Raw genomic sequence first — 15617 nt, 5'->3', positions numbered from 1 at the left:
ACAAGGCAGTGAAGTCCGAGTGACAGCTGTTTTCAGCAGTCCCACCATTGTCCCCCCTCCCCCACCCCATGGTAATGTAAGTTTCCATGTTTGAAATAGTTGGAATTCCATCACCTCCACTAGCTTTGTTTGTAGTGATGCTTCCTAAGGCCCATTTGACTTCTCACTCCAAGATGTCTGTCTCTAGGTGAGTCATCACACCATTGTGGTTATCTGGGTCATTAAGATCTTTTTTATATACTTCTTCTGTGTATTCTTGCCATCTCTTCTTAATATCGTCTGCTTCTGTTAGGTCCATACCATTTCTGTCCTTTATTGTGCCCATCTTTGCATGAAGAAATTTGATTCTGTGAAAGTGCTGTACTCAATATGTTAGCAAATTTGAAAAATTCAGTAGTGGCCACAGGACTGGAAAAGGTCAGTTTTCATTACAATCTCAAAGAAGGGCAATGCCAAACAATGTTCAAACTACCACCCAATTGCACTCATCTCACACGCTAGCAAAGTAATGCTCAAAATTCTCCAAGCCAGGCTTCCACAGTATGTGAACCGTGAATTTCCAGATGTTCAAGCTGGATTTAGAAAAGGCAAAGGAACCAGAGATCAAACTGCCAACATCCACTGAATCATCAAAAAAGCAAGAGAATTCCAGACAAACGTCTACTTCTGCTTTATTGACTACACCAAAGCCTTTGTGTAGATCACAATGGACTGTGAAAAATTCTGAAAGAGACGGGAATACCAGACCACCTTATCTGCCTCCTGAAAAACCTGTATGCAGGTCAAGAAGTAACAGTCAAAACTGGACATAAAACAACAGACTGGTTCCAAATTGGGAAAGGAGTATGTCAAGGCTGTATATTGTCATCCTGCTTATTTAGCTTATATGCAGAGTACATCATGTGAAGTGCCAGGTTGGATGAAGCACAAGATGGAATCAAGATTGCTGGGAGAAATATCAATAACTTCAGATACGCAGATGACACCACCCTTATGGCAGAAAGTGAAGAAGAACTAAAGAGCCTCTTGATGAAAGTGAAAGAGGAGCGTGAAAAAGTTGGCTTAAAACTCAACATTCAGAAAACTAAGATCATGGCATCAAGTCTCATCAATTCATGGCAAATAGATGGGGAAACAATGGAAACAGTGAGAGGCCTTATTTTGGAGGGCTCCAAAATCACTGCAGGTGGTGATTGCAGCCATGAAATTAAAAGATGCTTGCTCCTTGGAAGAAAAGCTATGACCAACCTATTACAAAGGTTGTAATACAGCCTTTTACAAACAGCCTATTACAAAGCAGAGACATTACTCTGCCAACAAAGGTCCATCTAGTCAAAGCTATGGTTTTTCCAGTAGTTATGTATGCATGTGAGAGTTGGACTATAAAGGAAGCTGAGTGCTGAAGAATTGATGCTTTTGAACTGTGGTGTTGGAGAAGACTCTTGAGAATCCCTTGGACTGGAAGGAGATCAGATCAGTTCAGTCACTCAGTCGTGTCCAGTCTTTGTGACCCCATGGCCTGCAGCACGCCGGGCTTCCCTGTCCATTACCAACTCCTGGAGCTTACTCAAACTCATGTCCATCGAGTTGATGATGCCATCCAACCATCTCATCCTCTGTCCTCAAATCAGTCCATCCTAAAGGAAATCAGTCCTGAATATTCATTGGAAGGACTGATGCTGAAGCTCCAATATTTTGGCCACCTGATGCGAAGAACTGACTCATTGGGAAAGACCCTGATGCTGGGAAAGATTGAATGCAGAAGGAGAAGGGGATGACAGAGGATGAGATGGTTGGATGGCATCACTGACTCGATGGGCATGAGTCTGAGCAAGCTCCGGGAGTTGGTGATGGACAGGGAGGCCTGCTGTGCTACAGTCCATGGGTTTGCAAAGAGTTGGCCATGACTGAGCGACTGAACTGAACTTGTATGAAATGTTCCCTTGGTATCTCTAATTTTCTTGAAGAGATCTCTGGTCTTTTCCAGTCTGTTTTTTCCTCTGTTTACATTGATCACTTAGGAAGGCTATCTTATCTCTCCTCACTGTTCTTTGGAACTCTGCATTCAGATGGAGGTATCTTTCCTTTTCGCCTTTGCCTTTCACTTCTCTTCTTTTCTCAGTTATTTGTAAGGCCTCCTCAGACAACCATTTTACCTTTTTGCATTTCTTTTTCTTGGGAATGGTTTTGATCATGGCCTCCTATACAGTGTTACAAACCTCCATCCATAGTTCTTCAGGCACTCTATCAGATCTAATCCTGGGTTTTGTAATAAACTGATCAGCATTTGTATATTAGAACTTCTATACACTCCAGTGTTCTTGCTTGGAGAATCCCAGGGACGGGGGAGCCTGGTGGGCTGCCGTCTCTGGGGTCGCACAGAGTTGGACACGACTGAAGCGACTTAGCAGCAGCAGCAGCAACACTAGCTATATTGCCTCGAACAGATCATTCATTCTTTTTGAATTTCAATGTTCTCATCTGTAAATTGGGGTTAATAGTAGTAGATACTTCAAGGAGCATTTGTTTTTTGTGTGTGTGCACTTTCAGATATGCGTGTGTGCCATATGATTGTGTATAAATACTAAATTAATACACTGAAACACAGCACAGTTCTTGATACATAGTGATGAGCTCTTAAAATGTAAGCTATTGTTACTATTCATATAGTCAACGCTGCTGCTGCTGCTAAGTCGCGTCAGTCGTGTCCGACTCTGTGCGACCCCATAGACGCCAGCCCACCAGGCTCCCCTATCCCTGGGATTCTCCAAGCAAGAACACTGGAGTGGGTTGCCATTTCCTTCTCCAGTGCATGAAAGTGAAAAGCGAAAGTGAAGTCGCTCAGTCGTATCCAACTCTTAGTGACCCCATGGACTGCAGCCCACCAGGTCCTCTGTCCATGGGATTCTCCAGGCGAGAGTACTGGAGTGGGGTGCCATCGCCTTCTCCAAAGTCAACGCTAGCTATATGGTTTAAAAGAAAGTTGGAGCTAGACTACACTAACTAGCTTTGGATTCTGGGCAAGAACTTAATCTTTCTGTGCCTGGTTTTCTCATTCTGTAAAACAGGATGATAATAGTACTTAGTCGTAAGGTTGTTATGATGATTAAGTGAGTTAATATTTTGAAAGCAATCAGAGACTTATCTGACACTTTTGCCCTAGATGTAGACCCTGAATATACAGTAGAATCACTCTCGGATGTTTTTCTTTGGTTTGTTTCATTTTTAAAAAACTAACGCCTGGACTGTACCCCCCAAACTTGGATTCACTTGTTCTAAGGTGTCATGTGAGCTTTTCTTTCCTTATTTTAACTCTCCTAGGGTTCTGATGCGCAGCTAGGATTAAGAACTGCTACTCTGGATATTCACTGAATAAGTAACTACTTATCCACCATGTGCTCAGAACTTTAGAGTATCAGTCAGATAGATCAATCAGTCCTTCAAGCAGTATTCCCCACCTCCATCCCAGTGGAGCCTCGAGATGAAGGCAGCCTCTGGGAGAGGCAGAGGCACCGTGCTAAGCTGAGCCCGGATTCCTGACCCACAGAAACTGAGACAATAAAGGCTTGTTTTCTGGTTGTAGCATCATTACAGCTGAAATTTACAAGAGTTTCAAAGCATAGCCCCCAGAAGGCAGAAAGCTTCCCACATAACAGATCAGATTTATGATTATGGAATATATTCAGATTATTAGCAGTCAGAGGGCTGAAAGGCCTGGAGAAATTTCCGACTTTGAAAAGAAGGAAGTATAGAAAGAAGGAAAAGCTACCGCTGGTAAAGGCTTGTGCATCTCAAATGTGTACAGGATGACTGTAAATACTAATACCTCTGTCTCAAATAAGTAATAGTAATTAGTGTTCTCTAAACTGTCTGGTGGTAACATTTTCCAAAAATTAATTCAATTTGGAAAAACACCCTCCTTAAGTATGGCCAGTGTATATTGCATGTATTTTGGTATAAATAAATTCCTAAGGAATAACTTTTTCCTTTTTAAGTGGATTGATCTATGCATTGCATGATCACTGGGAATTATAAGTCATTTTATAAACAGGGATTATTAAGTTTTCTAATTTTCAGGGTTTTTTCAGGGTGGAGCAGAACATGTTTTTTCAGGCTCTGTGTAGCTTGGATTAAAATTAAACTCTGATATTTTCAGATGTAGCCAGCAGTTGTCTTACATCTTTGTCACACGCTAACAGTTCATTAAATCACAGGCCTGGAAGCCAGAACTATTGCTTTTTTTTCTGTAAAAGGTACACTGGTGATATTTTATTATTGTTAAAGAATTGACAGTTTTAAAAGAATGTTATTTTCAGTTTATTATTCAGTTTTGACAGTTTCTATGCTTTGATGAGATGACATTTTAAAATGTACATAATGAATATTCTAAAAAAAAAAACATGTTTTGATGAGAGAAGCCTTTTGATAGAAATACCAAATAGAATAAGGCTGCTGCTGCTGCTGCTAAGTCGCTTCAGTTGTGTCCGACTCTGTGCGACCTCATAGAAGGCAGCCCACCAGGCTCCGCCGTCCCTGGGATTCTCCAGGCAAGAACACTGGAGTGGGCTGCCATTTCCTTCTCCAATGCATGAAAGTGAAAAGTGAAAGTGAAGTCTCCCAGTCGTGTCCGACTCTTAGCGATCCCATGGACTGCAGCCCACCAGGCTCCTCTGTCCATGGGATTTTCCAGGCAAGAGTACCGGAGTGGGGTGCCATTGCCTTCTTCGAGAATAAGGCTAGTCTTGCAGTAATAATAAATATGATGCCTAAAATGTGAGGTTGGTCCCAGAGCTCTTTTCCAGTGTGTATCATTTTCCAAGTTTGCCAGGAATTCGGAAAAGGGTAGTTTCACTCCTCTAACTTCCCAGTTTGAATCTCTTCTTCTTTACTTGAAAGGTTTCCTCTGAAGAGGACTGGTCTTACAGAAGCAGCTTTGCACTTCATCGGCAACATTTGATTAACGGCAACAATGAAATGCTTCACCAGATTGAACTTCACTTCAAGCTCCCAAACAGTGCAGATCAACTACGCAGGTTCAAAGACACTCTTTATCTTACTCAGGTAAGCCATTTTCATTCTGGGCTTCAACAGCTATCTGCAGTTAACGTAAAAGATCCTGTAGAGTTTGTAAGCCTTTTGTGGTGAAAAATATTCAGGGTTTCATCTTGCTGATTTAAAAAAAATTATCTTCTTCAAAATAGAGATATGATGACAGATAAAATCTGAAATAGTAAAATTTTTGGCATTTGTCTTTCTTAAAAGAACAGCTCACAGAATTCTATAACAAATTGTGTATTCAAATATTCCCTAGTTCAAGATTACTATCAAGGTTCCATAATTAAGTCTAAAGTAGCATTTGCCAAGGATAAAATGGGAAAATGGAACACAGGAGAGACCAAAAACAGACTCATGTATGATACAGTCATCGACTAATGGTGCAATATGCCATTGCAATCTGTGGGAAAAGATAGTCTTATCAATAAACAGTACTGTATCAAGTGGGTATCTTTATGGGAAATAAATGAGCTATGATCGCCATATACAAAAATTAATTAATGATCACTCAACTGGGAAAGGTAGTACAATAAAGCTTCTAGGAGAGACCATAGGAGATTATCTTCATGACCTTGGCATAGGCAAACAGTGTCTTAAACAGAACATAAAAAACACTATGAAGGAAAATAATGATAAATTGGACTTCATTAAAATTATACACCTCTGTGTATCAAAGCCACCATCAGGAGAGAGAAAATGCAAGCCACAGATTGGGGAACAATGTTTGCAGTACATATATCTGATAAAGGATTTGTATTTAGAATAAAGCACTTCTGTAAAGCAATAAGAAAAAGATAACCTGTTAAAAATGGACACAGTTTTTTTTTTTTATTTTAGACAAAGAATTTAATATTCTTATATTTTTTCATGTTTTATTCCAGCTTCATATTTCCCAACTTTTGAAAGCATAATTTGAGTAGTTAACACTAAATTATTTTATTTAACTATTGCTATAATTATTATTCTTTGTATTTTATACCTAATCTTTTTTTTTTTTTAAGTTTGTTTTTTTCTAGTGGCATTAAAAAGTAATTCTTGATCAGGCACTTCATCAGAGAAGGTAACCAGATGGTCAGAAAGTATATGCAAATGCGCTCAGTTTCATTCTTAATTAAGGAGATGCAAATTAGAGCCATGCCAGGATACTCCTACACACTGTGTACACAATGTAATTTTAGCACAATGGCTAAAGTTAGAAAGATTGACAATACCAACTGTTGGTGAGGAGGTGGGACAGCTGGAACTTCTAGACATTGTTGGTAGGGCTGGACATTTGTCTAAACAGTTTCGGAAATTTAAAGGCAGTTTGTACCCAAGCTATACATTTGCTTCCTCCTTGAATCAGCATTTCTACTCTTAGTTGTATACCCAAGAAAAACAAGTGCATATGTCTGTCACAGACATCTAAAATAATGTTCATTACATGTTTATTCATAATACCCCCAAACTGGAAACAACCAAAATGTTCTGTAACAGAAGAACTTACAAACAAATTGTGGAATATTTATACAGTGGAATGAAAGTGAAAGTCACTCAGTTGTGTCCGACTCTTTGTGACCCCATGGACTACACAGTCCATGGAATTCTTCAGGTCAGAATACTGGAGTGGGTAGCCTTTCCCTTCTCCAGGGGATCTTCTGACCCAGCAATCAAATAGGGGTCTCCTGCATTGCAGACGGATTCTTTACTAACTGAGGTATCAGGGAAGCCCAAGAGGGCTCCACAGCAATAAAAAAAGAATGAACTACTGATATCAGCTTCAACTCAGATAAATCTCACGGATGTTATGTTGAGCAAAAGAAACATTGAAATTTCACTGTGGACAAAATGAGTCAAGGTGATATGCAGCAAATTAGTGGTTACCACTCTTGTGGAGGAAGTTGATGCCTTATGATTAGAAAAGGGTACAAGGAAACTTTCTGGAATGCTAAAAAAGTTTTGTGTCTTTCTCTGGGTGCTGGTTACATGGGTGTATACATATGTTAAAATTCATTGAGTTATACACTGAAGATCTGTTCATATTACATTATGCACCTTACTAGATTTTTTTTAATGGCTCTGTTGAGATATAAATTGACATACCATAAAGTTCACTTGTTTTAAGTGTACAGTTAAGTGATTTTTAGTATATTTGTTCAGTCATGTGACCATCACCATAATCCAATTTTAGAACATTTCTGACACTCCAGAAAGATCCATCTTACCCATTTGTGATCACTCTCCTTTCTCACTTCCAGTCTTCAGCAAACATTAATTTGCTTTCTGTCTTTGTAGATTTTATTTTCTCAACATTGCTTATAGCTGGAATCGTATAATACCCCTCTTTGGTATGTGGCTTCTTTCACCGAGCATAATGTTTTTGAAGTTCTTCCACGTTATAGCATGTATCTGTACTTCATTTCTCTTTCTTGCTGAATAATAGCTTGTTGTATGGAGATCATGTTTTATTTGTCCATTCACCAGTTGATATACATTTGGGTTATTTTCCATTTTTAACTATTATGAATAATACTAATATGAATATTTGCATACACATCTTTCTACCTGTATTTTCATGTATCTTGAGTAGAAATACATGAGTAAACTTGCTGAGTTATGTGATAAATTTATGTTTGACTTTTTTTGGAGTATAATTGGTTTACACTGTTAGTCTCTGCTGTACAATGAAGTGAATCAGCTGTATGTATACATATATCCCCTCCCACGTGGACCTTCCTCCCCCTTCATCCTACCCCTCTAGGTCATCACAAAGCACCGAGCTGAGCTCCCTGTGCTATACAGCAGGTTCCCACTAGCTAGCTGTTTTACACTTGGTAGTGTATAAATGTCAAACCTAATCTCCTGGTTCATCCCACCATCCCCTTCTTCCCACCCACGTCCACATGTCTGCTCTCTACATCCATGTTACGTTTAACTCCTAAAGAAAAGAACAACCTGGATTTTAGACAATATTTTCTCTTTTTTTTAATATAAATTTATTTTAATTGGAGGCTAATTACTTTACAAGGTTGTAGTGGTTTTGTCATACATTGACATGAATCCGCCACCAGTATACATAGACAATATTTTCATTTTAATATTTACATTTGCCTATATTATTTCATGAACCTGTGAATGCACCATGTAAGACTATTTGAAAGCAACTGCTTATTTATCTGATATTTCTGCTAAACTTGTTTCAAGTTCTGAGAGAGAAGGGCAGAACCTAATCTCAGTCGTATGAGTTGATCTGAAGTAATGTATTAGACATTTTAATTTTTCTATGTCAGCAAATGTTCCAATTTTTATTCAAGCTTATTCTCATCAGTTTTCTCCTGTATAAAAACACAAAACCCTGGATGGAAGTTGAAACAGAAAACATTCAGCCAAAAGAATGCTCTTTTTTGGAACAAACTGATGAAGAGAATTTTAACTTTTCAACTATTATCAGTTCAAGAAGTTTTGCTCATGTGATATGTAATTTATAAACTTACTTCATAGAACACAAGTTTAAGGATTCTGTTGATATTTGTCCCTTTTTTGGTGATAATTTTTTTAATTTATTTTTTTAATTGGAGCATAATTACAATGTTGTGTGAGTTTCTGCTGTTCAACAACATGAATCAGCTATAAGTATAAGTATATATCCTCTCCTTTTGTAAACATTTTTAATTAGAGGATAATTGCTTTACAAAGTTGTGTTGGTTTCTGCCGTACATCACTGTGAATCAGCCATTAAGTATACACATGTTCCCTGACTCGCGGGCCTCACCCTCATCGCTCTCCTCTGGACTGTCACAGAGCACTGGTTGAGCTCCCTGTGTTACACGGCAGCTCCCCATTAGCCGTCTGTGTGAAACATGGCAATGCATGTTTCAACGCTGCTCTGTCAGTCAGCCCCACACTCTGCTCGCACTCTTTCCACAAGTCTGTTCTCTGTCTGCATCTCTATTCTGGACCTCCAAATATGTTCAGTAGGAACATTTTTTCTAGATTCCATATATATGTGTTAATATATGATATTTGTTTTTCTCTTTCTGACTTGCCCAGAAAAGCATAATTCAAAAAGACACATGTACCCCAGTGTTCACTGTAGCATTATATACAATAGCTAGGACCTGGAAGCAACCTAGGTGTCTACTGATAGATGAATGGATAAAGAAGTTGTGGTACAGATATTTGTCCCTTTTAAAGTGTGTGCTGCTGCTAAGTCGCTTCAGTCGTGTCCGACTCTGTGCGACCCCATAGACGGCAGCCCACCAGGCCCCACCGTCCCTGGGATTCTCCAGGCAAGAACACTGGAGTGGGTTGCCATTTCCTTCTCCAATGCATGAAAGTGAAAAGTGAAAGTGAAGTCGCTCAGTCGTGTCCGACTCTTAGCGACCCCATGGACTGCTGCCTACCAGGCTCCTCCATCCATGGGATTTTCCAGGCAAGAGTACTGGAGTGGGGTGCCATTTTTCATAGCCAATATTCTATAAAAGTATCTCAGTTTTGATATATGAAATAAGATAGTCCCTATTCCTGTGCATATGTGTTATGTGTGAGCCTTTTCAGCTGTTGTGTTTTCATGCTGGCTTTCCCCCTCCCAGCTGTTCATTTTATTGTGGTTACTTTATTCTGTTTCCTCAAAACACATTCAAAGAACTAACAGAAATAACTGTTATTTTCAAACTCATGAACATTGGAGATACACAGTTAGGAGCTTGGGTGTGAGTGTGTTTTCAGTCATTCAGTTGTGTCCGACTCTTTGTGACCCCATGGATAGCCTGCCAGGCTCGTCTGTGCATGGAATTTGCCAGGCAAGAATACTTGAGTGTGTAGCCATTCCCTTCTTCAGAGGATCTTCTTGACCCAGGAATCAAACCCACGTCTCCTGTGTCTCCTGAATTGGCAGGTGGACCACTGAGCCACCTGGGAAACCCAGGGACTGGTGTACAGTGGAATTATGTATTGGTGGTTTTTCTTGGTGATGACTTTTGTCTGATCCTGTAAGTATGAGCTTCCTATCAGGCACTGGCTGGGAACTGGACTTGTTGGTTCTACCTTGAGACTTTCTGATGCTTGATGGATCTGAGATGAAAGAAATAAGAATTCTGATTTTTTTGTTTGTTTGTCCTTAGTGTTGGACTTTCTTGACTGAGTATAGACAGGAAATGGTAACAAGTTTTTCTTTCCTTATTATTTTCATATTAGAACAGTCATCTTTAGTGTACATACAAGAAGTAAATCTTTCATTGGTCCATTTTCTCTGTTCCCACTCCCACCTCTTGATCTTATTTTCATAATCCATTATACTGTTCTGAAGAACCAGGGTACTTGCCTGTGTGCCAATTTTTAAGACATTCTATTAAGGAATTTAGAATAAATTCTAAATTTAAACCTCTGTGGTGGTTCAGAGGTTAAAGTGTCTGCCTCCAATATGGGAAACCCAGGTTCTATCCCAGGGTTGGGAAGATCCCCTGGAGAAGGAAATGGTAACCCACTCCAGTATTCTTGCCTGGAGAATCCCATGGATGGAAAAGTCTGGTAGGCTACAGTCCACGGGGTCGCAAAGAGTCGGACACGACTGAGCAACTTCACTTACTTACTTACTTATTAAGGAATCTATTTTGTATGCAACTTTCAGAAAACTCTTGGCTGAGAAAGCTGTGCAATAAGTTTCTTTACATTTAGATCCTTCCCTGGCTTCTCTTTATCTTGCAACCACAAAGGCATCCCTTAGGCTCTTACCTCTTCAATTCTTCTAATGTTCCAAAATAATCTTGCCCTACTTTTCATTGTCCTACTTTAACCTGTTGTATTCCAAATAACTTACATGCCTAGGCACACTCTTTTCAGCTATGTCACACAGACCTCGCTGCTTAGTTTGGGGACTGTCTACACTAACGAATCTGTTAGGTGACTTACTCAACCACCATGGTTTCTTGCCAGCCAGCTAGAGAGGAAGCTGGCCTGTGGACTGTCTTCACTAACCCCTTAGTTTATAGCCCCCTCTAGTGCTTTTGTTTATTCTTCGTGTATTTATTGAGCATGTAATGAGCGCTAGAAGTTTGGGGATGTACTTTGTTGCTGCTGCTGCTAAGTCACTTCAGTCGCGTCTGACTCTGTGAGACCCCATAGACAGCAGCCCACCAGGCTCCGCCGTCCCTGGGATTCTCCAGGCAAGAACACTGGAGGGGGTTGCCATTTCCTTCTCCAATGCATGAAAGTGAAAAGTTAAAGTGAAGTCGCTCAGTCGTGTCTGACTCGCAGCGATCCCATGGACTGCAGCCTACCAGGCTCCTCCATCCATGGGATTTTCCAGGTGGGATCCATTTAATCTACTACATTGCAAGTGACTTGATCATAAGCAGCAAGGTGGGGGGGTGGGGGGGGTGAGAAACAGACTATGCGGTAGGCGCAGGTGTTGATGATACCTGCTACTCTGAAACAGTTTCCTTTTTGGGAAGCAAATGTGATGGGGATCCAGAACATGCTGAACTTTTAAGTTAGGGGTAGGGTGGGTAAAGAAAGGGAATGAAGGTATGCTTACTAACATCACATATTACACACTAGTATGTTGTATTCATATGCATCACGTAATTTAACAATCAAGCAGAGGATCAGCATTCTTTGCATGTCTACTGAAATACTTGGCCCTGAGGTATGAGGTGCTTCGTATACGTTCTCATGTAATTTGAACAACATCTCCTGACATCTCTGTTACTGTTTTCCTTTTACACATGAGGAAACAGAGGCTCAGAACAGTTAAGTATTTTTCCCAAGTTCTCAGGGCAATGAATGAAGCAGGTTTCTGCTTTTTAAAATACACTATTAAATCTCTCTACAGCTGAGATAAGGGAAATTCTGTAACTACTGAGGTGTTTAGTTAAATTATAACATCAAATTTTCAGCAGTTAAGTAAAGCAGACATCAGAAATTTAGCACATTAAAAAAGTCCTTATTGGAACAATAGAGAAAATGAACAAAATCAAAAGTTAATTATTTGAAAAGATCAACAAAATTGAAAAACATTTAGCTAGCTTGGCCAAGAAGATGAGAGAGAAGACTCAGTTACTAAATCAGGAATGAAAGAGGGAACATGACTATTGACCTTACTGGATTAAAAAAAAAGAGTCATAATGGAATATTATAAACAGCTGTAGGGCAACAAATCGTATATCCTAAATGAAATGGACAAATCCATGGAAACACACAAACTATGAAAACTTACTCAAGAATAAACTGTGAATAGACCTTTAACAACTAAAGAAGTTGAGTTAGTACTTAAAGGGCTTCCCTTAAAGATGGCTTCACAAGTGAATTCTAAAAAACACATAAGGAAGGATTAACACAACCCTTCACAAAATATTCCACCAAAATAGAAGAGGCAAAGTCACTTCCTAAACTCTTTCTATGAAGACATTGTTCTCCTGATACCAAAACTGGACAAAGACATACCAAGAAAAGTGACTGCATGCCAATGAGTACCCTTATGGGCTTCTGTGGTGGCTCAGATGGTGAAGAATCTGCTTGCAATGCAGGGATCGATCCCTGGGTCAGGAAGATCCCCTGGAGAAGGAAGTGGCCACCCACTCCAGTATTCTTGCCTGGAGAATTCCATGGACGGAGGAGCCTGGCAGGCTACATAGAGTCCATGAGATTGCAAAGAGTCAGACATGAATGAGCGACTAACACTAGACTAGAGATGAGTATAGACAGAAAAAAAAAAATCAACAAGATAGTGGCAATTCAAATCCAGCAACACAGAAAAAGCTTTGTATATCAAAAGTAGGATTTATCTCAGGTATAGAAGACTTGTTCAACATATGAAAGTCAACCAATATAATATACTATGTTAATAGAATGAAGGAAAAACAACTATATAATGATAATCTCAATAGATGAAGAAAAAGCACTAGACAAAATGTAACACCCTTTCATGATAAAAAATTCAACAAACTAGGAATATAAAGGAGCTCCCTCAACTTGAAAGAGAGCCATCTATGAAAAACCCGTAGCCAATATCAAACTTAATAGTGGAGGAAAGAATGCTTTCTCCCTAAAATGAGGAAGAAGACAAAGAAGCCTTCCCTTGTCCCTTCTGTTCAACATTGTACTGGAGATTCTGGTCAGCACAGTTAGGCCAGAAAATGAAATAAAGGCATTCAAATTGGAAAGAAAGAAGTAAAAACTGTATTTGCAGATGCATGATCTTATATATATAGAAAACCATAAAAACTACCTAAAATCTATTAGAACCAGTAAATTAATTTAGCCACTTTGCAGGATATAGGATCAATATGCAATTATCAATTGTATTTTAAGCAATAAGCAGTTTGAAAGTGAAATTAACTAAACAATACCATCTACAATAGTAGCAAAAAGAATAAAATACTTTGGAATATATTTAACTGAAGAGATATAAGACTTGCACACTGAAAACTACAAAACATTAGTGATGGAAATTAAGGAAATGGAAAGATATTTTGTGTTAATGGATTGGAAGACTTAATACTGTTAAGAACCCCACAAACTGATTTACAGATTCAGCATAACTCCTATCAAAAGTTATACTACCATCTTTGGAAAAAATGGGCAAAGTGATCCTAAGATTTATATAGAAATGCAAGGCACTCAGAATAGTCAAAACAATCTTGAAAAAGAACAAATTAGGAAGACACACTTCCTGCTTTTAAAACTTACTACAAAACCGTAGTAATCAAGGCACTATGGCACTGACAGGGATTGATTGAATAGACTTGAGAGTCCAAAAATCAGCCCATCTATGGCCAGTTGATTTTCTACAAGGATGCTAAGATGATGAAATGGAGAAAGAATAGTGCTTTGAACAAATGGTACTTGAATAACTGAATAACCACATGTCAAAGAATGAATTTGGACTTCCACCTCACACTATATACAAAAATGAACTTAAAATGGATTAAAGGTCCAAATGTATGAAACTCTTAGAAGAAAATATAGGTGTGAATCTTTGTGAATTTTGATTATGTAACAGTTTCTTAGATATGACATCAAAGCAGAAGCAACTGAAGAAAAAATTAAATTGGATTTCATCAAAATTAAAAACTTGTGTGTCAGAGGACACTATCACAGAAGTGAAAAGATAATCCATGAATTGGGAGAAAAAATTTACAAGTCATGTATCTAATAAGGGTCTAATGTCCAGAACATACTAAGAACTCTTACAACACAGTAATGAAGAAGACAACCTAATATACAAATGAGGGAAATATTTGAATAGACATTTGTCCAGTGAACATGACCAGTAGGTACATGAGAAGATGCGCAGTATGTCATTGCTGCTGCTGCTGCTGCTAAGTCGCTTCAGTCGTGTCTGACTCTGTGCAGCCCCATAGACGGCAGCCCACCAGGCTCCCCTGTCCCTGGGATTCTCCAGGCAGGAACACTGGAGTGGGTTGCCATTTCCTTCTCCAATGCATGAAAGGGAAAAGTGAAAGTGAAGTCGCTCAGTCGTGTCCGACTCTTCGTGACCCCATGGACTGCAGCCTACCAGGCTCCTCCATCCATGGGATTTTCCAGGCAAGAGTACTGGAATGGGGTGCCATTGCCTTCTCCGGTATGTCACTAGGAAAATGCAAATCAAAACCACATGAGAGAAAAAAAAACAAAAAACAAAAAAACCACATGAGATACCAATCATATCCACTAGGATATGTGGAATTTAAAAAAAGAGAAAAGAGACAAATATTGCTTAAGTATATTGGTCAGTGTTTTCTAGAGAAACAGACCAAATATGATACATAGAGATAGATAGATAGAGGCTTCCCAGGTGGCCCTACTGGTATAGAACCCACCTGCCAATGCAGGAAACATAAGAGACTTGAGTTTGATCCCTGGGTCAGGAGGATCCCTGGGAGGAGGGCATGGCAACCCACTCCAGTATTCTTGCCTGGAGAATCCCATGGGCAGAGGAGCCTGGTGGGCTACAGTCCATATGGTCGTAAAGAGTTGGGCAGAACTGAAGCAACTTGGCACATAGATATATAAAACAGGAAATTTATTATAGGAATTGCCTTAAATGATTACGGAGGCAAAGCAGTCTTACAGTCTGCCGTCTGCATGAAGGAAAACCAGGAAAGACTATGGTGTAATTCAGCTTGAGGTCTGAGAACTGAGGCGCCATTCCTGTAGATCTGGAGTCCCAGGGTCCAGTGAGCAGGAACTCCAGTGTTGGGAGTTAGAGAAGCTGTGCCTCAGCTCAAGAGAGAGAATGCACCCTTCCTCTGCTCTTTTGCTCTATCCAGGCCATTCAGCCTCCTGTGATGACACTTACCCTCATTTGTGAGGACCGACCTTCTTCGTCTATGGAATCACCAATAACATCTTCACAGACACACCTAGGAATAGTGTTTACCAGCCGTGTGTGTGTGTGTGTGTGTGTGTGTGTGTGTGTGTGTGAGCTCAGTCCGACCCCTTGTGACCTGAGGAGGCATCCCCTAACCCACTCAGATTCACACATAAAGTTATAACCATCACGATAAGGATGTGGAGAAATTAGAAACCTCAAATGGTTTGCTAGTGGGAATGTATTAATAAAATGGTACAGCTACTATGAA

General features: G+C 39.6%; 1 protein-coding gene across 2 annotated transcripts in view; it reads left to right on the top strand.

Moving 5' to 3' along the window:
• MANBA (mannosidase beta) overlaps positions 1–15617 on the top strand; it is a 128637-nt gene that overhangs the window by 87372 nt on the left and 25648 nt on the right. For both annotated transcript variants that reach the window (XM_055587820.1, XM_055587821.1), the window contains exon 13: positions 4897–5061. In XM_055587820.1, the coding sequence (XP_055443795.1) occupies positions 4897–5061 (165 nt within the window). The remainder of the gene's footprint in view (positions 1–4896; positions 5062–15617) is intronic.

The sequence above is a fragment of the Bubalus kerabau genome, chromosome 7, assembly GCF_029407905.1.
Source record: "Bubalus kerabau isolate K-KA32 ecotype Philippines breed swamp buffalo chromosome 7, PCC_UOA_SB_1v2, whole genome shotgun sequence".
In the NCBI taxonomy this organism is placed as follows: domain Eukaryota; kingdom Metazoa; phylum Chordata; class Mammalia; order Artiodactyla; family Bovidae; genus Bubalus; species Bubalus kerabau.
The sequence above is the reverse complement of the archived record's forward strand: the minus strand, read 5'-3'. Positions and strand labels throughout refer to the sequence as shown.